General features: G+C 44.3%; 1 protein-coding gene across 1 annotated transcript in view; it reads right to left on the bottom strand.

Annotated features, from left to right (window-relative positions):
• The window catches only part of ANKRD49 (ankyrin repeat domain 49), a 30,832-nt gene that overhangs the window by 1,697 nt on the left and 2,734 nt on the right, over positions 1-26,401 (bottom strand). Inside the window, exon 2 of the mRNA XM_029602356.1 lies at positions 9,665-10,026. Within this exon, the coding sequence (XP_029458216.1) occupies positions 9,665-10,026 (362 nt within the window). The remainder of the gene's footprint in view (positions 1-9,664; positions 10,027-26,401) is intronic.

Raw genomic sequence — 26,401 nt, 5'->3', positions numbered from 1 at the left:
TCTCTTCACACGATCATAGGATATCACTGTAACCACCTTCCAATTAATTTATGTTTATATCCTATACCATTTTCACTTGTGTAAACTGGATAGTACAGGGCTGTTCCTTACACAAAACCCTCTGCAACAATTCATCTGCAAAACCAGGTTACCACCGTCCACAAAGACAGGTTTTCATGCAATTACACAGGAAACAAGTCCCTGTGCCTTTTGAGTACATGGTGTCTTGCACAACAGATACTATGTAGAGAAAAGCAAGTTTGCTTATTTTATTTGGGCATTTTATATACAGTCTTTCCAAAAGAAGACGATCACAACAGTTTACAATATCAGCATTCTTATTCTTGGTCAGCATTCTTATTCTTGGTCAACATTCACATACTGGGTCAGCATTCATAATTCTAGATCAACACAATAGCAAATATATATAGTGTCACCTAGATAGGACTTTAGACAGTGCTGGGGAGGAGCCGGCTGTCATAGTACATGTGGGCACCAACAACATAGGAAAATGTGGGAGGGAGGTTCTGGAAGCCAAATTTAGGCTCTTAGGCCTGGATTTATCAAAATGCGGTAAGTACCGCATGCGATAGCAAGCCTGGCCATAATATCATGGCCCATAGGCAGGTATTTGTATCCCTAGGGTAGGCCCATCTAGTAACTCGAGGTGGGGATTAGGTAAGTGTGTAGGGGGTTAGGGGCCACTTTGACATGCTACGTGACATCTACGAACAGAACAGTGGTCTCTTGTGAAGATTAGCTGGCCTTCGGAGTGAGGAAACTCACTCCAAGATGAGATTTGGGCAATGTTCTCTCAACCTAGCTTGATGTTACCCAGGTAGAGATTCCATCAAGCTAGGTTGAGAGAACATTGCACAAATCTCATCTTTGGGTGAGTTTCCTCACTCTGAATCACTGTTCTGTTCGTACATCTCACTCTGAATGTCAAAGTGGCCCTTAACCCCTACACTAATACCTAAACATCACCTCGAGTGACCAGGTGGGCCTCCCATAGAGATATAAATACCTATCTAGCGTGAGAGCATTATGGCTAGGCACTCACTTTCTCTCTCTCCCCCCTCCCCCCAGGAGGGCCCTGATAGCTCGGCTGGCTCTCCAGGAGCTTAAAACCACTCAAAACGGTATGTGCGAAAAACATCGCAACCACGATAAAGCCCTATGGCATGGCTTTGCGCAAATGAAAAAGATGTAGTTAAAATTAGAGTTAAAGCCGTGCGATATGGCTTCGCAAAACTGTGAGCCCAGCCCAGTTGGCCAAATTTCCCACCCCAATATACTCCCCTTTTTCTCATTTGCATCGCACCAAACGTTATGGTGCTTTCGCATGCGTTATAGGCGTTTTTTGCATGTGAAAATGCCTTAATGCATGCGAAAACGCCATATAGCATTTTGATAAATTACTCCCTTTGTTTGTCCTACCGAAATATTTGAAGATCTCTCCAAGGGTGCTTCCCTGACAACATGCTGTTTAATGTTAGTAGCCCTCGTATAGGCAAACATACTATTGAAAAATAGTATGTGGACTTAAAACATGCCAATTCTTGAGAATAATTTTTCTAACCTATTGTGTCAATTCCGTGTATTGCAAAACACATATTAAATTTTGTGCTGGTGTTTTTTCTCTATTTTGTAAAAGCTGTTCTCGATCCGAGAACATGGCTCTCTTTAATGCTTGATTAATAATTTGATTTGGATAACCTCCTTCTTGAAATCTCTCTCTTAATAATATTGCCTGATCTTGGAACTCATTTTTGTCCAAGCATATCCTCCGTATGCGAAAGAATTGACCAACAGGTAAACCTTCTTTGAAATGATGAGGGTGATGACTTTCAAAATGCAAAAAATTGTTTCTATCTGTGGATTTCCTGTACAAAGTGGTCTGTATGCCTTGTGCATTTTTTCTAATTATTATGTCATAGGAGTCGGATTAACAACAAAGACCTGAAAGCTCCTATTGCACAGCATTGCATCTTGGAAAGTCACAAATTAGAAGAATTCAAATGGATCATTTTGGAACATGTATTTTTATCGTGGCGTGGAGGCGATCGTGCAGCCACCCTTAACTTCAAAGAGAATCATCGTTTACAAACTGTAGAACCGTACAGTCTTAACGACAAAATAGACTGGTATACTCTCATTTAAATTGAACAGATACATCATTTCCGGATGTCAATCATTTTTTATAATCCGGTGGAATTCCCTATAAAAATGGTGGCTACCAAGCATATCCTTTGTCAGCAATGGCTACGGCGCTTTGAATTAGTAGTTAGCTTTCAGCACTATGTTTAATTAAGTGGATTTTCTTTTGTAAATGTTATTTAAAGAAAATAACAAGTCTAGTTTTCACTCGTAGCGGTTTGTATCTGCAGCAGTGAAGACGGTATGATCCAGTAGTTAGCTCACAGCACTACATCTGACTAAGTAAGAGTCTTTCCTCTCTTAATTGCCATCCAAAAGAAAAAAATAATGAGTTGAAAAGGGCGCACTTAAATATTGTTTGATATGTTACAGATAACTTCACATTTGTCCACATATAAGGATGCCAAGATTCAATCTCAATGATTACATTTCCCTGAAGAAGGAGCACATCCTCCGAAACATTGCAGCATTGGATAACAAGAGGCTCAATGACATAGTGGACTGACTAAGATAAGTGTGTTTTATGAATCTAATATCAAACACCTGATAGCTTTGTCACAAAGCATCTGTAAACTCAATAGAGTGATTGATGATTATAAAAGCAAGTTTGCTTACCGTAAACGATGTTTGCATAGATAGCAGGATGAATTAGCCATGCTGTCATGGGAACTGTTATTCAGGGCCCAGGAGGCGGAGCTTTATAAGCAGAGGCTAGAACTTTGCTCTCTGCGGCTGCGCGTGTATTCCCGCGCAGGAAAGTAACAGATTCTCCTCAGTCTGTGATTAAGCTTTAATGTAGTCGAATAGGCGGTCGACTGCCAGGGAGGAAGGAGGGTCAGCATGGCCAATTCATCCTATCTACGGAAACACCGTTTACAGTAAGCTAACTTGCTTTTTCCCATTGATAGCAGGGCTGAATTAGCCATGCTGTCATGGGAGTCCCAAGCTCCCGATCACGCTGTCCGTGATGTGTATATGTTTGTGTGATCTACTTAGTGTGACAGTCACCGTGGAGAGAGGGATAGAGATTGCAGGATTGCTTGCCCTATCTTCGGATCAGTTGCTGCTTGTTGATCCAGGCAGTAGTGGGACGTGAAGGTATGTAGCGATGACCATATGGCTGCCTTACAAATGTCTACAGGTTGCACATTCTTGAGATATGCCAATGATGCAGCTACTGCCCTGACTTGGTGAGCTTTTGGAACAGAATGTAGATGTAGTTTCTGTTTCTTGTAGCAGAATTTGATGCACTGTGCTATCCAGCTGGAGATGGTGCGTTTAGCCACTGGTAGGCCAGGGGATTTTGGGTCGAAAGATACGAATAATTGAGAAGCACGGGAAGCAGAATGTGTTTTCTCTTTGTAGTATGCTAACGCTCTTTTGCAGTCCAGTGTATGCATTAGTTTTTCCCTATCATTAGAATGAGGTTTAGGGAAAAAGATGGGTAGCTCTATGGCTTGATTGAGAAGGAATTGAGAAACCACCTTTGGGAGGAAGGATGGGTGAGTCCTGAGAACTACCTTTTGGTGATAAAACTGTAAATATAGTGCGTAGTGCGTAATTCACTGACTCGGCGTGCAGATGTAACTGCTACCAGGAAGACTACTTTCCATGTAAGGTATTTCATGTGTGCCGAGTCCATAGGTTCAAACGGAGAAAGCATGAGCTGTTCTAAAACTACGTTGAGGTTCCATGGAACTGGAGGTTTAGAGATCGGGGGACGAAGGTGAGTTAGCCCTTTAATGAAACGAGAGAGCAAGGGGTGATTGGAGATAGGAATATTGTTAACTGGCCTATGATATGCCCTGATGGCACTAAGATGAACCCTAATGGATGATGTTCTAGACCAGCTGTGTATAGTGTATGAAGGTAATCCATGAGTAACTCAGGTGAGCAGTCCAATGGTGCTATGCCATTGGAAATGCACTAGGTAGAGCAGTGTTTCCATTTATAGCTATAATTTTTTCTAGTTGAGAGTTTCCTGGATTCTAACAAAATGAATTGTGTTGAAGTGGAAACTCCTTGTTCTGTTAGGAGGAGCTGTTCAATCTCCATGCTGTCAAATGGAGAGATGAGTGAAGTGGATGCAGGAGCGTCCTTTGTTCTTGGAACAGTAGATCTGGTCGATTCGTTATTCGAATTGGGTCTTTGATGGACAGTCGTAGAAGGAAACTGTACCAGGGCCAGACTGGGGCTACGAGTATCAGTTGAGCCCTATCTGCTATGCACTTTTGAATTGTCCTGGTAATGAGTGGTATGGGAGGAAAGGCATACAGGAGGCCTTTTGTCCACGGAATGAGGAAGGCATCCTGAGCGTTTCTGAGTGGGCTGGGTCTTATTGAGCAGAAGCTGGAAACTTGAGTGTTTATTTCCGTTGCAAAGAGATCTATCGAGTGTGTTCCCCATTGTATGAAGATTTTGATGGGCTACATCTGGATTGAGTGCACATTTGTGCGGATGAAAGATGCGACTTAGCCTGTCTGCTCTCGTATTTGCTACTCCCGGTAGGTAAGTTGCTTGCAAATGTATGCAATGTCTGTGAGCGTGTTCGAAGATTATCAGGGTCTCCTTGCATAGGGACCATGAACTGGACCCTCCTTGTTTGTTGATGTAAAACATCACCACCTGATTGTCCGTGTAGATCATGACTCTGCGGCCTTTCAGGTGGTCTTGAAATACTTGGAGTGCATTTTGAATCACTCTGAGTTCCAATAAATTTATTTGCAAGGTCTGCTCGGACATTGCCCATAAATCCTGCGTTTCGTTAATTTCGAGATGTGCTCCCCAACCCTTGCGGGACGCATCGGTGGTCAATACTGCATTGTGAGGAGGGGGGGCTGAACAATGCTCCCTTGGAAAGGGTGGAGCCCAGGAGCCACCACGTTATGTCCTTCCTCATCTTGGCTGTTAATGATAGATGTTGTGTCAATGGTTGTGAGTGTTGCTTCCATTGACATTTTAAGCCCCACTGCAGAAGTCGCATATGTAGTCTGGTGTTTGGAACCATGAAAATGGCTGCTACCATGTGCCCTAGTACAATTAAGACTTGTCTCGCCGAAGGTCTTAGTGTTAGGTTCAGCGAATGAAGGAGTTGACACATTTGTATTGCCCTGTCTTTTGGCAGGTATGCTCGATTCCGTGTCGTGTCTAGACAAGCTCTGATGAATTGCAGACTTTGTGTTGGCTGTAGAAGCGATTTCTGGAAATTGATCACCAGCCCCAATTCTTGTAAATACTCTATCACCCGTCGGAGGTGGTCTATCAAGATGTCCGGAGTCGAGGCTAGTATCAACCAATCGTCCAGATATGGAAAGATGGTCATACCTTGTTGTCTGAGATGAGCCACCACCACCACCACCACCATGCATTTGGTGAAAACTCTGGGCACAGCCGATAGTCCAAAGGGGAGAACTTTGTATTGGTAGTGTTGATGCTTGTATTGAAAGCATAGGTATCACCAAGAGGATGGGTGGATTGGAATGCGTGTGTAAGCATCCTTCAGATCTATTGAGCACATCCAGTCGTTGGGTTGAATCAGAGGTAGAATGGATTTCAATGATACTATTTTGAATTTTTCTTTGATCATGAATTTGTTCAACTCCCGAAGATCCAGTATGGGGTGGAGGCCTCCAGATTTCTTGGGAATAAGGAAATATGGGGAATAAAACCCTGAGTTTAGGGCTTTTGGGGAAACTAGTTGTATTGCTTGTTGTTTGTGAAGTAAGGCAATCTCCTCCCCAAGTTGTGTTTGGGACCTCTGAGGCATTCGATTGCAAGGTGGGGTAATGTGGGTTTTGTTGTAAATTGGAGTTGGTAACCATGCCATACAATCTCTAGAACCCATTGATCTGAAGTTATACTTCCCAGGCTGCTAGGCCCGCATGGATTCTGCCCGGTGGTGCTTGTTGCTGTGGTGGTGGCTGAGGTACTAAAAAGATTGTGTTGATTTTACAGGGGCTGCAGGTTGTTGGGCCAGTTGTCTCTGGTTTCGTGGTTTACCCCTTCGCTGATGTGGAGTCTGCTGTTGCGTTTGTGGACGCTGATATGATTGGTAGGAAGGCGTTCGGTATGACTGGTAAGACCTATAGGGTCTGTGGGTATACTATTGCCTATGAGTAGAGCCGAAATAATGGCAGGTGGACGAAAATTGTGATTGCGCTGTTAAGGACTGAACCGCAATAGCTTCCTCCTTTAATTTACTTACTGTCTCTTGGAAGCGTTCTCTGAACAAATTGTCTCCTGTGTACAGGAGGTTGGCAAGTTTTTCATGTAAATCCTCCCTAATGGCACTCGATCGAAGCCATGCCATTCTGCAGGTTGCAATGGCTGTAGCAGACGCCCTGGAAGATGTCTCAAATCCTTCATATACAGCCCATAAAAGGTGCCTAGAACACTCTTCCATATCATGGAGAGGTGGTGGTATCTGTTCTCCAGTAGATGTAAGCATACCTTTGGTTACTTGGATGCACTCATACATATATTATACCATATAGAATTGATGGTGCAGTATTTGGGCATTTAACATTGCATTCTGGTAAACTTTCCTTCCAAATTCGTCTAAACATCGATTGTCCGTCCCCGGTGGATAAGAGGTATGTGTTTTTGTCTTCTTGGACCTTTGCATTAAGGATTCGACCACAATTGATGCAAGTGGCAATTGGGGTACAGTGTAGTGCGATGTTTTCCGCATTCGGAACGTTATATCCATTTTCCTTGATACAGCCAAAAGAGAAAACGGTGTTTCCCAGGATTTTTGTAGAATGTTGTGTAAGACTTCTTGTGGTGGAAGAGATGTGAGCTCTCCTGGAGTATCAAAAATCTTTAGGAGACCTATAGTTTCTGCTCAGGAATCAGTATCCTTTTGAACATCCAGATGCAATATTGTACCCATTTTTTCCAAAACTTTTGGGTAAATTAGGTCCTCCAGAAGGGAATATGGTTCCTGAGGTTGCTCTGGTGGGTCAATTGGGTACCCAGTAGAAGAGGACGGTGAAGTTTGCAGGGAAACTGATTCAATTGGAGTTTCTGGGTTTTGAACTGGTGAAGTTGGGTGAGTTGCTATGGGAGATGACGGAGGCTCCACTGATGGTTCTCTGGAAGTTTGTATTACTTCCGGTGAACTTACAGATGTTTATGTAGGCATTTTGAAGGATTTCAAAAAATCCTGCCAATGATTGAGATAGCTGGAAAAACGCTTTTGTTTGTGGTGGCATTGAGGAAAACCTGTTTGCTTAGGTGGTATTGATGTATCCCCTGTGTCAGGTTCCGAAGGGAACGACTTTGGTGGCTTATATGGGACAGAGTGCTCGTGTTGTTTCTTTCCTGGCACCTTATGTGACCTATCGTCTCCCTTATGCCTGTTGGAATTATGAGAAGACATCGAGGCATTGGAGGAAGGAATGTGTACTATCTCCATGCTCGACTCGTATGAAGGTTTTGAACCTCGTGAATGAGATGAAATAAAAGCCGAGGGGCTTAGATCCCAACTACTTTCTTTCTGGATCGCCGTCTTATGCCTTTGATGGTGGCGGGAATGGCCATGGTGTTGGCCTATAGATGTTGTCCCATGTTTTTCTCTACGGGTTCCTCTTCCCGTTGGTGAAAGTCTTCTATGCTTTAATTTGTGTCCCGTAGGTCTGGATTTTGAAAACCATGAACTGTGGGAGCGGTTTGGTGTCGAATTCTTAGATGTTGAATGAGAGACACTTGGAGATTCATGCCTTTGTTTTGATGGGTGTTGTACCTTAGGGGATGGCGTATGCATCGGCCGTTGTGCCGTATGCGTCGACTTGTGCATCGTATGCGTTGACTTTAGCGCCATTGGCATCTGTTCCTGCGCCGCATGTGTCGTTGTCGGCGCCATATCCTTCGGTGCTATGCGCGGCCCCCTGGGCGCTGTGTGCGTCGCTTGTGTCTCACTGTGTCCCGGCACCATATGTCTTGGCTTCTGCGCCATACGTGATTCATTCCGACACTGGTGGTGTGGTCTTCGGCGCCTCCTGCGCCACTCTCGGCGCCGTGTACGTCACATTTCTCGATTCCGACACACGGTGCTTCGGGGATGGCACAATTTTTGCTATCGAGGCCAAATCTAGGATCCCATGACACGGCTCTCTTCAGCATTGGGGCTGGACTTTTGGATGGCCCCGGTGAAAAGTGCGCCTCGGAAGGCGCCGGAAGGGCTTGGAGCTTTCATTTTATAGGCCCGCTGTCTTTTATTTTATTTATTTATTTAAATTCTTTTAATATACCGATGCTCAAGACCAGGTCTTATTGTACCGGTTTACAGTAAACTAGGGGGAACCAGTTAACAGAGCAAACAAAAAGTTTCATTATAACAGGGAATGTGGAACTAGGCTGTTAGAGAAAATAGGTTAAACAAATTCTAACAAATTCTAGAAGTTAAGTTAAACAAATTCTAACTGGAGAGAAGGGCAAAAGGAGGAGAGGGTGCTTACAGGATAAGAATTATGTACAAATTTACCTAGTATATATGAAATTAAGCAAATTTACATAGTGTATATGAAATTAAGCAAATTATAAGATAGTGCAATTAGTCGGACAACAGTTCCTTTGAGTTGCGGAAATGGACGCATCCGTGAGGTAAGAGACTGTGTGGGTGACCCTGAGGCTTTTTTAGGGGTAAGCTTGGGCGAATAGCCAAGTTTTTAATTTTTTTCTGAACGTGATATTTTTAGGGGTAAGCTTGGGCGAAGCTTTGTCTTTGGGCCCTCGGCGACATTCTGGCGCAAAATTCACAGTCTTTCTGACTGCGATTCAGCCCGAGGCACTGGTAGCATCGGTCGTGGCCATCGGTGACAGACATTACTTTCCCACATCGACAGGTTTAAACCCAGATTGTTTTTTGGACATTTAAAAAGATCATCGAAAAATCCGTTGAGGAGAAAAAAAGCTCCGTGTGCGATCACACGCGTGGAAAGAACAGACTGAGGAGAGTCTGTTAGTTTCCTGTGCGGGAACACAGGTGCAGCCGCAGAGAGCAAAGTTCTAGCCTCTGCTTAGTAAAGCTCCACCTCCTGGGTCCTGAATGACAGTTTCCATGACAGCATGGCTAATTCAGCCCTGCTATCAACGGGAAAAGCCTAGCACTGAGCAGGGTTTATTCAAAAGGTTTGCCCTTATTGCAGTAGCAAGATTTTGATATATTGCACTTTGGTATCTGGCAGATTAGATCTTGTTCCTCTTTGTGCTCACTCCTCTACTTTTAGGCTTCCCACATTTGGTGATAGTTTGACATTTAAGGCCAAACATATTGAAGTGTTTTCCCCATTTGGATAAATGGGGGGAAGGAGGGGGAAGCTAAGTACCAATGAATTGCCCCGTAACCCGCCTGATGGCCAAGAGATGAAGTTTGCTTATTTCACAGTTGGGACTCAAAGAGCTATCATCAGTGGCAGTTCCAGAAACAGCTTCTTTGCCAATATAAACTGGAATCATTATATGTAGCAAAAAGAATTGCAGCTCTCAGCTCTTACCTGATTTTTTTTCAGATGCCCAGAGCAGCAACTTTCCCGGGTCGTTTTCCATCTTTTTTTCTTGCAACTGGAACCATTCTTCATCCTCCTCCTCCTCCTCTTCTTCCTTATCAGACTCCCCTGGCCAGAAACTCTGTGTGCCAGTGGGAATAAAGTGTCTGTGGGTCTCTAGCAGTTCCAGCTGGTTAAAGTCCTCGGAGAATTCCAGTGGGTCTTCACTGCTCTCCTTCCCATGGTCTGTGTTCTTCTCTCTGCTTCCCTCGGCTTCCTCATTTCTGCTAATTTCTTTATCTTCCAAAACCACAGGATCAAAACTATCCTTTTTGCTGGTGAAATATTTTTCTTTGTCTACTGTGTTCATTGTTGGCACCTGTCAAAACACACAGAAAAAACATCCATTAATGAAGTATCTGCACTTAGACAAATGTCATCAGGGGCTGCTTTTGCGCAGTCACCCAACATTTAACTACCGTTTCATATAATTAAAGCTCTCTTGAAAATCCAGAAAACACCAAAACAGCTCAGTTTTACTTCACCAGTTCACTACTTCCTACTGGTGTATGAATGTAGAGGAGAAATCCGCTTCATAATTGCAGGTAAAAACTTTAGAAATGCCAAGATATAACTGCCTGGTACAGAAACATCTGCACCATGTGTTTGGCAGAATGACCTCAATGCCCCTGCACCAAAACCTCCAAACTACTATTACTGAACAGTTAGTGCTCTAACACAGAGAGATGCCTTCCAGTGACATTTATTATTAGAGAACATTTAAGAGTAATCTGAGAAAATTCTTTTTCACTCAGTGCACAATTGGGCTCTGGAATTTGTTGCCAGAGGATATAGTTAGTGTAGCTGGGTTCAAAAAAGGTTTGGATAAGTTCTTGGAGGAGAAGTCCATTAACTGCTATTAATCAAGTTTACTTAGGGAATACCTACTGCTATAAATTGCATCAGTAGCATGGGATCTTCTTAGTGTTTGGGTACTTGCCAGGTTCTTGTGGCCTGGTCTGGCCTCTGTTGGAAACAGGATACTGGGCTTGATGGACCCTTGGTCTGACCCAGCATGACAATTTCTTATGTTCTTAACAGAAAACTGTGAATATAACCACATTTGTTTTAAAAGCATGTGGTAGTGTGGTGATAACGCCTCAGTACAGACCACTGGTAAGACCTCATGTAGAATATTGTTTTCAGTTCTGGAGGTCATACCTCTGAAAGGATATAGATAGGCTAGAGGCAGACCAGAGGAAGATAACCAACCTAAACCCATATGAGATGAGACTTAATGATCTAAACATGTAGACCCTATAGGAGAGGAGAAATAGAAGGGAAATGACAGAGACATCTAAATCCACTGAAGCAAACCTTATTCAGTGGAAAGGAAGCTGTTGAGTTAGGGGCCACGATATGAGGCTCCAAGGGGATAGATTCAGGAAGAAATAAATATTTTTTCACCTAAAAGGGTGGTGGATACCTGGAATGAATGGTGGAAGCTAAAATGGTACTGGACTTCAAAACATTACAGGATAAACAGAGAGGATCCTTACTTGTAGAAAGTGAAGGGACAGAAAAAGCATAACCCAATGAGGAGCAAGCACACTATGGGTCTCAGGCCATTTTCAGCTCGTGTGGCCCTTTTACCTGATCCACTTTCTAGAAAATGTGCAGTCTTACCAGCATGCCGACACTGTAGCTCAGAGGCCACCATGCTGATGTCATCAGCAAAGGCTTAAGTCTTGAGTGTGTGCCTCTGTGCCTTTACTGATAGCTTCTGCAAGGGGGTAGGGATGTCACCATTCTTCTCCTGCTCCTCTTTTCTCTGCAGGAATCCCTGCAGCAAGCAAGATTCACAAATATGATTCCAGGAAAAAAAAAAAAAAAAGTCTGTCCACCCCGATCTAATGGCACCATAGGCCATGGGGATAACCAAGCGGAAACGTGCATGGAATCTCACTTATAACACTGATAGCAATGGTGTGATTGCAACGGGCCTCCAAGGAAGGTACTGGGAGAACCTGCATGGAGCGGTGGTTATGACTAACACCTCCGCTTTCAAGAAGGCGTTGGCGTAACCTGCAAAGCGCAGCAATTTACAACCCAAACAGCAATGGCAAGACTACATCAGGCTCCCAAGAAGACATTGGGGTAACTTGCATGAAGTGACCATGGTTAAAACCCAAACTTCAAGGACCATAGGAAGACTGAATGTTTTAGACAATGGCTTCACACGGCGGATGGGGAGCTGATGTTGCAGTGTGGGAATTTATATGCTCAATCTGCTTAAAGTGGAAGAATTACAATTGGGCAGATTGGATGGGCCAATCTGATCTTTTTTCTGCCATCCTTTACTCTGTTCCTATATTCAAACAAAACAAAAAATGACCAATAAACCTACAGATGTATTAAAATGTGTTTCACTATAGTGCAGCACCACACTCTGGATAGCGCCTGTGACAGACAGCGGCCTGCATCCTGAATTTATGAAACACACTATAAACAGAAAGTGTATTTTTGAAACTGTCACTGCCTTATTTGATGAAAGTACAGTGCAAACCACACCAGCGCATGTTCAGGTTTTTATGCCTTATAAGAATATCGTTACTACCTGAATGGCTTTGGGCACATATCCAGGGGTAAACCCCCATCTCTTCACAGACTTTCTTCACCACAGTTCATTGTTGACTGAGGGACGGTTCAGTTGTTTATTACGTTTCACAGGTTCTGTCTAGTTTGCCGCTAGTTGCTGTGCCTTATGGTATATGGAGGGGAGATGGCGGTGGTGAAGGCTATGGGGGGAAGGGGGGGGGGGAGGAAGGGGGCAGAGGGAAGCCCATGAACCTATGGGGAAGATGGGTATTTCGTGCCTCTTGCGGAGCAAGGAGTTCTGGGGTTGGATGAGTTTAGTGTGTGGGGTATGTGTGGGTATGGATGTTTGTGTGTGTATGTGAGAAGCAGGCTGGGGGGGGGGGGGGGCAGGGTTCAAGGACATGCCCAGGAGCCCTTCATGTTTTCCAAATCTGTTTGTAAAGTTTTTGCAATGTTTCTGACGTTGGGGACGGAGCGCCCAGGCTGGGCAGCGTTTGGTCCAGTCACTGTCCATGCCTTTTCTGTGATACATTTTTGTTTCTCTTAATCAGCTGTCATGGTATCGGTTAAGATAACATCCTTGAATGTGGATGGCATCCACTCTCCAATTGAAACGGAAAAAATTGTTATCCTTGTTTCAGCGCTCAAAATCACAGGGGGTCACTTTGCAGGAGACTCACTTGACGGAGATGGAACATAATAAATTGAAGCGGGAGTGGGTTGGGAGCTGCTACTCCTCATCTTACTCTTCGCGACAGAGAGGTGTAGCGAAACTTTTGCATAAACAGGTACCATTTCAGCTGGACGAAGTGTTACAGGACGTGGAAGGTTGTTATGTTGTTGTGGTGGGGACACTCTGCCAACAAAGGACAGCGTTCTGCAAAGCATATGCTCCAAACGTCTATTCCCATGATTATTTTGCCCACCTGGTGGGTATTTTAGCGAAATTGCCTGACTGCGCCCTCATCTTGGGAGGCGACTTCAATTCGGTCATGGACAAGCAAATTGACTGTAAGCCCCCGAGGGCTGCGAGTAGTAATGACCTGCATTTAGGCCTCAATTTTCTCTGTCATGAGTTAAATTTAATAGATGTTTGGAGACTTTTACACCCAGGGGACCAGGATTTCACTTTTTTTTCTCACCCCTCATAGCTCCCACTCTTGGTTGGACTACATCCTAGTGCCAGAACATTTTTTTCCTCGTGTCTCAGACGCCACCAAAGGGCCCATTTCAATTTCTGATCATGCTCCCGTATCTGTCACTTTAAATTTGGGCAAGTCCCCATCCTCCGGCTTTTTCTTGGAGAATGCCCCCGGATTTAGACTCAGATGCGCGGTTTCAGGAGTACATTAAAGAGGGCTGGGAAGAATATATGAAATTTAATAATACGCCTGACATTGCCCCACACACGCTTTGGCTCGCTGGAAAAGCAGTAATGAGGGGGAAAATTATAGCTTATGTTGCCACACACAATAAGTAGAACGCACAAATTATGCGTCTCACCGCAGAGTTAAAGCGCTCGCAGGTTAATTTTGTTCGGGACTCCACTACAGCAAACAAGCAAGAGGCAGACCGGGTACGTCAAGCCTTAAGCACTGCTTTGCATCAAAGGGCATCGAAATCCTTAAGATATTTTAAATATCAGTTGTTTAAACATGGGAATGTTCCGGGTAAGCTCCTTGCGAATTTAGTTAGACCTCGCAGAACAAAATCCTTTATTGCTGGGGTTAAGGGTAGTGATGGCACCTATCATACTTGTCAGCAAGATATTGAAGCCAGTTTTGTGACACATTACAAGAAATTATTCGCTTCTAAACCTCACCCTCTACCACCGTCAGAGGTTTTTTTTCAAAATCTTAACTGGCCAAACTTTCTTGGTGACAACCTTTCTGTATTAAATGCCCCCATCGTGGTCTCTGAAATTTTTGCCATCATACAGAAAATGAAAAAGGGTAAGGCGGCTGGTCCTGATGGGCTAAGTAACGAGTTTTATAAAACCCTAAAGTTCCCATTATTGCCTAGTCTAGTCTCATATTACTCTGAATTAAAGAATTGTAAACACTTCCCACCAGACGAAAATTGTTCCACTATCATCTTATTGCCAAAAAAGGGGCAGGATTTACACGATGTAGGATCTTTCAGGCCCATCTCTCTCATTAATGTGGACATCAACATTCTTGCAGCGGTCCTGGCAGCCCGGCTCAATACTATCTTGCCTACCTTGGTGCACTCAGATCAGACTGGCTTCATTTCTCGTCGCCAACGGGTGCAAGATGTGAGAAGGCTCATTGCCACCATAAATTACTATCCCCAGGAGGAAGCCCTTATTCTGAGTTTAGATGACGAAAAGGCTTTTGATTCCCTATCCTGGGACTATATGTTTTGGGTGCTTCAGCAATATGGGGTAGCTGGGGATTTTGTCACGTGGCTACAAGCCCTATACCACAATCCTAGTGCTAGAATTCTTATTAACGGAGGCCTGTCGGTCCCCTTCCCCCTACAATGTGGTGTACGGCAAGGTTGTCCACTTTCTATTTGTATTAGCAATTGAGCCACTAGCTGAAAAGCTCCGGCAGGAAAAAGGATTTTGGGGAATTAGTTTGAGTGGACATCCCGTCAAAATTGCTGTTTGCGGATGATATTTTGCTATTTGTAGGTCGGCCCCAACAGAGTGTGTCAGTTATACTCTCACGTTTCACACAGTTCCGGGATATAGCGGGCCTTCGCACCAATTTTTCCAAGTCTGAACCATTGGCCCTACATTCACAGTTCCCTATGACGTGGCCTGGCTCCTTTCCTTTTACGTGGGCACCTGGGAAACTAAAATACTTAGGGGTATGGATCCCAAGAGAGTTGGATAAGCTCTATGAATTCAATATATGTGCAACCCTGGCTACTTTGGGGTGACAGTTGCAGGCTTGGCAGTCTCTTCTTCTCACTTTTTCAGGGTGTTGTGCTTTAATCAAAATGATGATTGTCCCTAAATTGCTATACAAGTTACACATGCTCCCTCTTTGGCTCAAGGTTCATGATCTTAAAAAATTGCAGAGGGGGCTGATCTAATTTTTATGGGCGGGTAAGCGCGCCCGGATTTCACATCAAACACTGGTGCATCCGAAAGCTCAGGGAGGGTTGGACCTGCCTGACTTCTGTGCTTACAATGTCGCCTGTCAGATGCGTTTTATTGGGGAATGGATTCTTGATGAATATACTTACTGCAAAGATGGGATGTTAACTCGTATGACTTTGCCCTGGTCCCCTCTCTATGTAGTCCAGGCCCCTGCGGCCAAGGTGCAATCTCTCACTATTCCCAAATGTTTTTTTTCTATCAATGCCGTAGGGCATGGCGATGGCTACGTCGTCTATACCGACTGCCAGGCTTGATCTCATTGTTTACCCCCATTGGTGGGTAACTGTGATTGTCAGCCTGGGATTAGCACAAGTGGCATATTCAAGACTTGGGCTCGTCGTGGCCTTATGTATGCCCTTCACTATTTTGAAGAAGACACCCCTCAAGTGCTACAATATGAGACTATGGTTGAAAATTACAAGTTGCCACGCAAGTTTTTCTTTGCTTACCTCCAAGCTTGCCAGTACCTGCAGGCTTTTCACTGGCAACCATAGGATTTTTCACGAGAAACTGCTTTTGCTAAAATTCTGTTCGAATGTGCGCACTCATATAACTCTATCAAAGGATGGAGTAGATTGATTACAAATGTGCTGCCGACTTCTCATCTTGATCTTCTGGCTAGCTACTGGACACCGTTTTGTGCAAGGGATGTCACGGTTCCCTTCCTTACTTCCTGTTTCACCTCTCTCCATAAATGTCTGAAGGACTGCGGTTTGTGGGATCTGCAATTTCGGATTATCCATCATACTATTTGTGACGATGAGTGCCATTTTCGTATGGGTCGCCTCTCTTCTTCACTATGTATTAAATGCTCCAAAACAGAAGGCACCATGCTACATCGGTTGATTCTTTGCTCGTCCCTGGAGACTTTCTGGACTCAACTACTGGCCTGCATCACCAAATGTATTCAGACACCTCTACGGTTGTCTGCTGTGCTTCTGCTGGCTGGACCGCAGGCACTCTCTGCGAAGTTTACCGGGGCCCAGGATCGCTTTGGCAGGATTGCTTTCCTACTATACTGCCATACTATACTTGCTGAGTAGATCGAGCTTTTGATTACACCTTCACTTGAGACCTGGCACCATCATCGCATGATGAACATGGCTCTGCTGGAGCAAATGGATTTTCCCAAATCTCCTAAGCCGATGGATAAACACTATGCAGATTGCTGGGCTCGTTATTATTCTCTTCTCTCCTTGGATTTACAAACTCACTTGAACACAGCAGGATACAATGTTACTTGGTACTCCACTCCTCCCCCTGAGTGAACTATGCTGCATATTCCCCCCCCCCCCCCCCCCCGCCTACTCTCTCTTTTTTTTTCTCCTGGGTTTGCTAGTGCCTTAAGGGTTGTCTTAACATAAGAACATAAGAACATAAGAAAATGCCATACTGGGTCAGACCAAGGGTCCATCAAGCCCAGCATCCTGTTTCCAACAGTGGCCAATCCAGGCCATAAGAACCTGGCAAGTACCCAAAAACTAAGTCTATTCCATGTAACCATTGCTAATGGCAGTGGCTATTCTCTAAGGGGCGGATTTTCAGAGCCCTGCTCGCGTAATCCGCCCAAAACCGGGCGGATTTACGCGAGCAGGGCCCTGCGCGCCGGGAAGCCTATTTTACATAGGCCTCCCGGCGCGCGCAGAGCCCCGGGACTCGCGTACGTCCCGGGGTTCTCGGAGGGGGGGCGTGTCGGGGGGCGGGGCCGGAGCGCGCGGCGTTGCGGGGGCGTGTCGGCAGCGTTTTGGGGGCGGGTACGGGGCGTGGCTACGGCCCGGGGGCGGGGCCGCGCCCTCCGTACCCGCCCCCAGGTCGCGGCCCGGCGCGCAGCAGGCCCGCTGGCGCGCGGGGATTTACGTCTCCCTCCGGGAGGCGTAAATCCCCCGACAAAGGTAAGGGGGGGGTGTAGACAGGGCCGGGTGGGTGGGTTAGGTAGGGGAAGGGAGGGTAAGGTGAGGGGAGGGCAAAGGAAAGTTCCCTCCAAGGCCGCTCCGATTTCGGAGCGGCCTTGGAGGGAACGGGGGGAGGCAGCGCGGCTCGGCGCGCGCAGGCTATACAAAATCGATAGCCTTGCGCGCGCCGATCCAGGATTTAGTGGATACGCGGCGGCTCCGCGCGTATCTACTAAAATCCAGCGTACTTTTGCTTGAGTCTGATGCGCAAGCAAAAGTAGGCTGATCGCGCTTCTTTTAAAATCTACCCCAAAGTGAACTTAATAGCAGGTAATGGACTTCTCCTCCAAGAACTTATCCAATCCTTTTTTAAACACAGCTATACTAACTGCACGAACCACATTCTCTGGCAACAAATTCCAGAGTTTAATTGTGCGTTGAGTAAAAAAGAACTTTCTCCGATTAGTTTTAAATGTGCCCCATGCTAACTTCATGGAGTGCCCCCTAGTCTTTCTACTATCCGAAAGAGTAAATAACCGATTCACATCTACCCGTTCTAGACCTCTCATGATTTTAAACACCTCTATCATATCCCCCCTCAGTCGTCTCTTCTCCAAGCTGAAAAGTCCTAATCTCTTTTCGTATGGGTCGCCTCTCTTCTTCACTATGTATTAAATGCTCCAAAACAGAAGGCACCATGCCTCTTGTTCTCTTGTTGATATCGATTTTCTTGTGTATTTTGTTGTGCTTGTGGAAATGCTTGTCTTTGCAATAAAAATGATTTTGCAAAAAGATTGAGAATCTTGAAAATCAAATCTGTGGCAGGAACTTACGCTTCATACAGTTTCCAGAAGTTCCTTACACCCCGGCAAAAGATATGTGGAGGAAATATATGACAGAGATACTAAAGGTACCTGAACATGCTATTCCACCCACTGCAAAGATTTATTATCTACCATCCTTTAAGAAAAAATCCGATGATGGGCAAAATGTGCAGTCCTTAACTCCTGTGGACTCTGAAAATGTAAATATATCAGCGGTTCTAGAGACTTCTGAAAGTGAAATTGCCCAACCAGAGTAAATCTAGAGTCAGATAGAGATTGGACTCTTAAGATGTTTTTTAGACATCGGTCGGAGCTTTTCTTTAATTTCAAAGTTCGAGTTTTTCCGGATTTGGTTAAGAATACAAAAAAAGAAAGAGAAAACAATTTCTCTCAATGAGACCTAAAGTTTTGCAATTGGGTGCCTTGCCTTGAAATTTCCATGTAAATGCTTCATAAAATAAATGAAGTCTCATATTTTTTTCCACCGATCTCAGCTATTTTATTTAAATTTTTTTATATTCTGCTTTTCATGCTTTTTTTCAGCGCTTCAAAGCAGATTACATTCAGGTACTGTAGGCTATTAAAATTTTTAGCTGATAAAGGGTTAAATGTGCTGGAAAATGTACCTTCAAATGTTTAATTGATTTTTTTTTTTTTATTAGTTGGAAATGTGATGGAAAACTTATCTTCATATGCTATCTTACCTCTTATTAGTTGAGAATGTGTGTCCTTTCAATAGATTTAATGCCCCTCCTTAAGCTAATTTTTCCTCATAATAGTAATTTTCTTTGGAATAGTGCTTGGATCCTCAACTTGAGGACTTGGATATTTGCTGGCATCAATAATGTTACTTTTTTCCTTTTGATGGTTTTTGGCCTATATACTGTAGGTTATTTTTCTGTGCATTTGAAAGCCAGTGGTTTTCCTATTCAAGATTTGCTTGAATGTATTTCGAAATGCAATAAATAAAAAAATAAATAAATACAGCTTTATCACATTGAAACCTTCAGTTTGAAGCTTTGCTTATTATGAAGTGGGCTTCTATGGTAGCTGAGAGTTCAGGTCTAAATAAATTCTTGCACACATATAAAGCAGCACCCAGTCAGATAATCTACACACATGGTGTGCTAGCATGTGCCCTTTTTTTTTCTTTTCCCATTATGGTGCCGGGCATCTTAATTTCCTAATTGGTCAAGCTTGCCTGTAGCAGTCTGCGACCTCAAAGCAATTTCCCCCAGCTGTGCTATTCCAGAACTTGTGCAGCCAATTACTGAGTCCTCCTTACCTGAAGCTGGAACCCAGCGTCAGCTGTCTGGAGCAGTAGTCTGGCCCAATAGTGCCTTACATTGAAGTCTCATATTGGACTAGCTTGCCTGAAACTGAGCAGTTAATCAGCGAGTCAAATTGCTTACCACCAGCTGGTTAATTGATCACTGAGCAACAAAGCAGAGAGGCAAACTTGTTTGCAGAGACCACACAGCGAGCAGGCCCTCTTTCCCCGTTCGCCATGGTACTTGCCCTCCCTCACAGGGTCCAGGGCTTTGAGCTGGGGAACGAATCCACCCAGTCTTGCATGAATTGTGTGCCCAACTGATCCACTGGAGTTCCAGGTGAAGACTGAACTCTCAGTAGGTACCACTGAGGCTTATCAGCACTGTCCTTCCACCTGCTCTGCCAGGGAAACAGAGCCCTTCATCGGGGCTGTTGTCCTAGCAGGCAGCTTCATCAGGGAAATCAGAACCCACTGGCCTGCTGCCCTGCTCTCCCAGCAAAATAAGTGCCACTTATCTGGCCTGTTCCCTAGGAGCCCGATCTGCAGCTCCTATCACTCAGGCCGAAACAGTAAAGCGCGCTCAGCTGAGCGCACTGTTTAACCTGCAGTCGGACGTGTGTCTTGCATGCACGTCCACTACCCCTTAAACCATAAGGGGTTTAGCACGCCCGAATCCCCCCCTCCCCCAAAACTAATAGCGCTCATCACATGCAAATTCATGTTGATGGTGCTATTAGGTATTTGCCCCAGACACAGAAAAAAAAAAAATTGTGCCCGAGCCGCGATATTAAGTCAGAGGTACCAAAAGGTTAAAACAAATAAATAAATAATAATAATAATTTAAAAAAAAAGTGTGCTGGGGGTCAGGTTAGGAAAATGGACACAATTTTACCAGCGTCCAATTTCCTAACCCGTGGCTGTGCACGGGTTAGGAAAACGGACGCTCATAAAAATGAGTGTCTGTTTTCCAAACCCGCTGACAGCCACCTCTCCTGGGCTCCCACTGTGACGGAGGCGCTAGGGACGCGCGCTATCGTCCCTAGCGCCTCCTTTTTAGCGAGATCCCTCATTTAAATACTGTGTCGCGTGCCCAGGAGAGGTGGCTGGGCGCGCATTAGGAAAGCGGGCGCTCAACACAGAGCACCCATTTTCTGCAGACCTTACTGTAATCCGTCTGACTGAATTCACTAAGGGAAGAAGCCATTGGGAAAATCCCCTCCAGTGCTTAACTCCTTGGTGCCGGAACTCAGACTCCCTGGAGTTTGTTCCTGGTGGAAGGGGTCATTCCATTTATTTGTATCATAGCTGCAGCACCAGCCCACACATCTGCTGAGGCAGATACAAATACTGAAGAGCTGAGAGCAGCACCACACTTTTATAGGGAGAATAAGGTCAGCTTGGAGCTTTGGTCTCTGCCTCCATCTGCGGGTAGGAGGACATAACCCACTTGTCTGGACTGGTCTGGCATGTACGATAAGGAAAAAAAACATTCCTGAATCTCCCAACTTTTCAAACAGTCCTTCAATCTTTCATCTTCTCATCCCTCGACTGTTGTCATTCTTTATATACCAGTCTGCCATAAAGTACCACCAAGAGCTTTACAGATGCCACAGCCCTCCTATTAACCAGCACAAGATCCTACGAACACACAACCCCAGTAGTCTTGGGCTGCCTATCCAGTGGCGCATCCAGTATAGGTTAGCTTCATTTTTTTTTCATTTCCAACTGTACTTAAGTTGCCATAAGTTAATTTTACTTTAATCTATTTATGATTGTAAACCACTTTGATCAATTTTGTATTGGTAAAACGGTATATAAATTATTTAAATAAATAAATAAATAGCTTCAATCATTCATAACCTACTGCACCTTCACACTTCCCCCTGGATAAATGCCACACTAAAATTGTGCACACACAGCTGTTCTGTGTGTTCCTGTAGCCAGCATTACCTGGAGAATCCACCCTCAGACTTATTTATTTGCCAGACTCTGAAAACAGGCCCCACCTTATGGAATTCTCTGCCTTTTTTTTTTTTCAAAATAATTTTTATTGGGCTGAAACAGGAACAGGCAGTGAATCCCTCACTGAGCCAATGCACTACAAATGGGTTAAAGCATCGAACAAAAGCAAAAACCACCCGCATGACTCCAGCCCATTTTCTTCCCAGACCCGCCCTCCCCATACTGCCAACTCCTACACCTCACTCATCCACATACATACTACACTCCATTCACAACACCACACGCTTCCCATCACTCCCCAACCCCCTCCCCTTGCTGAGACCCAAGGTTGCACCATTCTGCCTTTACATGTACGTACCACTGAGGACTCCAAGGAATTCAGAAAGACACTGCAATTTGTTTTTTAGGCACTATTATTACCTTCTCCTAATCAGCACTTTGTTACAGACTCGGTTAGTCCAGTATTATATATTGGGTATGTGTCTAAATCTTTGTCGCTTTGTGTTTTGTACGTCTGTCTACATTTTGTAATTCTGTTATTATGTATGTTTGGCTGTATCCCACCCCCAAACTTTGGAAGGTGCGGGCTACAAGTAAGTCTAAATAAATAAAATGATTGTATTCCTGAGGTGGGAGATGCTGGTTTATAAGGGGTCCAAGTAAGTGTTTAAACTCTTGGCTGTTGCACCCTACCAGAGGCAACTCTCCGTGATCTGCGATGAGAACCTTCTGAATTGCGAGACTGTCGTTCCAGGAATGGTGGGTACGATGCCCCTCCGTGCTTTAAACACTTTGGGCTGGCAGTCTCCTGTGTTCTATTATTTCCTACTGTTTTCTTCCATGCTAAAAGCGAGGGTCTTAGACCACACTTGTGTGGCAATTTTCCCACAGATTAAGTCCCTTGTGTTTTGTATCTCCTTGTTGCTGCATGTTTGCAGCTAAAAACTACATTTACATACACTAAGGGGCGGATTTTAAAAGGGTTACGCTCGTATATTATGTGCATAACCGAGAATCCCCGCTCCTGCATGCGCCGAGCCTATTTTGCATAGGCCTGACGCGCGCAAGCCCCGGGTCGCGCATATGTCCCAGGGCTTCAAAAAAAGGGGCGGAGAGTGGGCGGGACTGAGGCCTCAGGCACAGCGGCCGTGCCGGGGGATCGCGCGCCGGCACTTGGCCGGCGCGCACAACCTACGCCTGCCCAAAGGCAGGCGCAATTTATTTAACAAAGGTCGGGAGGGGGGGTGGGTGGTGGAAGGAAAGTTCCCTCCGAGGCCGCTCCGCTCCTCGTAGGGAACAGGGAAAGCCATCGGGGCTCCCCAAGGGCTCGGCGCGCGCAAGGTGCACAAGTGTACACCCCCTTCTGCGCACCAACCCCGGATTTTATAACATGCATGCGGCTGCGCGCGCTTGTTATAAATTCGGGCGCAGATTTGTGCGTGCCGGGTTGCGCGCACAAATCTACACCCGCGCGTAGCTACTAAAATCCGGCCCTAAGCCTGAATTGAAAAAGAAGAGGCAAAGTCCTAGGTTCTGAGATCTTGTTCGCTGGGCTGCCCGTGTGATTACCTCTTCTAGCAGGCCCTTTATTCTTCACCCTTACAGCAGAACAGGATGCTGGACCCTGATTATTTGATTTATAACCTGTCTTTCAGGTACTGTAGGCACTTCCCTGGCCCAGAAGGCTCACAATCTGAGTTTGTACCCGAGGCAATGGAAGGTGACGTGACTTGCCCAAGGTAACAAGGAGCGGCAGTGGAATCTGAATCCTGGCTTCCCAGGTTTGCACCCCTCCTGTCTCTCTTCATTTCTATTTCTGTAGTAAAGCTGCTCCCTGTCTTGGGATTTAAATCGGTGATCCTGATATTTCAGATCCCGGTTTTTTGAGCACAGACTAATTGGCTTGACCAGAGGGATCTATTGCAGTGTGAAAAGATTGCGAGTCCTGGGAGTGAAACATATGTCTAGGTTACCTGTGCTTCTTTGCCAGGCTATTTAAAAAATGTATCGAATAAATCATCATCCCACTTGACAGAAATTTGGTGTCCAGACAGCTAACAGCAACCAGAGACACCGATAACTGCTAGATTTTATCAATAAATTGTCTTTAAGCTACAGAAAGGCTTCTGCAATTTTGAAAGCATCAGTCTCAGAATACCATGATGCGCCATCAGAAGCAGATTGTAAATGTAAAGCAGTGATCATAAAGATAAATTAATTTTACAGGTTTGTCATCATTAGGCTGGGTTTCTCTCAAAGTCTTGCACATTTGACTGATCTTGATTTAGCAGTGTTTCAGCTTGTGAAAATGTGGGACTAATTTGGCATTGCTTTCCTGATCTTTCAAAGCTCTCCCATGGATGTGAAACAGTAATCATAATCAATTCTGGACACCATTGGGAGAAAAACTTATTGCATAACATGTTAAGTGGTGTTTTACTGTGCATGTTACATTTCTACTAGCTAAATATTTTAGCATGAGTTTTATTTCATTGGCCCCCTATTCTCTGTGTCAGAGCTGGCTTAGCCTCTTGCAGCCCTCTGTCTTGGTTTTCAGATTATGGTCTCCCCAAAGTCAGCATTGAAAACTTGGGCTGTCTGCCAACTTAAAAATCCAGAGGCGGCTATAAATACTGACTGGTGATCAGTTTCAGTCAGTCAGTGACAGGTGACAAAACTTTCGAGGCAGGGAATTCTTAAAGCAAAGAAAAAGAAATGTTCTGTATGGTTAAATATGTGAAATATGATAGTCTTAAGAACTGGCACTTTGTTCCAATAAGATTGCCAATTCAGTTTATAATGGACTGGTATGAGTTGACTATTTTAGCGGTAGTGTGTTAAATGAAGACTTTGACAGATGATATCTCACAGCAGGAGTATGCATGGGTTATGAATTCATCAGTGATTATCTGGGGCACATGCTAGCAAATTTATTGATGACTTCATAATCTTGGAAATGTGATAATTCTGATGATATAACACATTTGTGATATGCAAGTTGAGATGCTTTCATATTTTGGGAAAGTAAAGTTGATTTTACATGAAGCTCTATTTTATGAAAAAATTATTGGATTAAGGTCAGTCTGAAACCTCCTGGAATGGGTCCTACCCCATGATAAATTACTTAGTGAAAATGAGAATTTTGTTTGTATGTTTTGTTTTTTTTTTAATCTGTCCTAAATTGCCACAATTTAGGACAGATTAAATAGCATAGATATTTTTGGTTACTGCTCACATTACTACTATGGCCATGCTAGTGTGACACAGATTTAACATGCAATTGGTAAAACTTATTGCATAACACGTTAAGTGGTGTTTTACTGTGCATGTTACATTTCTACTAGCTAAATATTTTAGCATGAGTTTTATTTCATTGGCCCCCTATTCTCTGTGTCAGGGATGGCTTTGCCTCTTGCAGCCCTCAGTCTTGGTTTTCAGACAGATTATGGTCTCCCCAAAGTCAGCATTGAAAACTTGGGCTGTCTGCCAACTTAAAAATCCAGAGGCGGCTATAAATACTGACTGGTGATCAGTTTCAGTCAGTCAGTGACAGGTGACAAAACTTTCGAGGCCTTAATCCAAATTATTGGATTAAGGTCAGTCTGAAACCTCCTGGAATGGGTCCTACCCCATGATAAATTACTTAGTGAAAATGAGAATTTTGTTTGTATGTTTTGTTTTTTTTTTAATCTGTCCTAAATTGTGGCAATTAATCTGTCCTAAATTGTGGCAATTTAGGGCAGATTAAAAAAAAAACAAAACATACAAACAAAATTCTCATTTTCACTAAGTAATTTATCATGGGGTAGGACCCATTCCAGGAGGTTTCAGACTGACCTTAATCCAATAATTTGGATTAAGGCCTCGAAAGTTTTGTCACCTGTCACTGACTGACTGAAACTGATCACCAGTCATTATTTATAGCCGCCTCTGGATTTTTAAGTTGGCAGACAGCCCAAGTTTTCAATGCTGACTTTGGGGAGACCATAATCTGTCTGAAAACCAAGACTGAGGGCCGCAAGAGGCAAAGCCATCCCTGACACAGAGAATAGGGGGCCAATGAAATAAAACTCATGCTAAAATATTTAGCTAGTAGAAATGTAACATGCACAGTAAAACACCACTTAACGTGTTATGCAATAAGTTTTACCAATTGCATGTTAAATCTGTGTCACACTAGCATGGCCATAGTAGTAATGTGAGCAGTAACCAAAAATATCTTTGCTATGCATGCTAGCTACCTGCCAAAATCCCCCATGTTGACTGTCCCAAAGTAGAAAAGACTAGTTAGCCCATGGGATTTCTTCTCCCTTGAATCCTGGTGAAAAAAAAAAAAGGTAGTATCCCATTCCCCCCCCCCCCCCCCCCCCCCACCCAAAGCTTCTCCTTCACCCTGGCATTTATAGACATTTCCCTTCCCTCATGAGAGGCATTTCTCTTTGAACTGCCACCCCAGGCAATCTCCTTCAGAAAGGCAGTCCACTTCAGATTCTTCCCTGTTCCTAGCAGACTCCTATACATCCTACCCACTCCTCCAAAAACAGGTCCTTATCAATCAAGAGGGGCAGGATCTTCATGGCTGAGAGGGACGTAAGAATCCTGCTGGCTGCATTGCAGCTACCACCCAACACCACCATTAGGAGAAACTTTACCTTATTTATTTCTTTAAAATAATTCATATGCCATCTTTCTGCAGCATTCAAGGTGGCTCACAGCTATTACATAATAACCATAATACAGTAAGAACGCTAATAAAAACAGTTTCTTGATCAATACATACACACCATCCCAAAGATAGAACAGCCGTACTTTTCAGAGAAGACATCTCAGCCCTAAAACAAGCATGAATTAGATGTGCATATAATGGAGGCAGTGCATGCAAATTTGTCGCATGCATATTCATTGTGGCTATCCTGAAAACCAGACCTGTTTGTTGCTTTTGAGGACTGGAGTTGACCAGCCCTGCCTTATTGCATAGCACAGTGGTTCCCGAGCTTGTCCTGGAGGTCTCCTAGCCAGTAAGGTTTCAAGAAATCCACAACAAATATGCATGAGATAAGTTTGCATGCACTGTC

This window comes from Rhinatrema bivittatum, chromosome 5, assembly GCF_901001135.1.
Source record: "Rhinatrema bivittatum chromosome 5, aRhiBiv1.1, whole genome shotgun sequence".
NCBI classification, from domain to species: domain Eukaryota; kingdom Metazoa; phylum Chordata; class Amphibia; order Gymnophiona; family Rhinatrematidae; genus Rhinatrema; species Rhinatrema bivittatum.
Note: the sequence above shows the minus strand (reverse complement) of the source record. Positions and strands in the feature narration are given on the sequence as shown.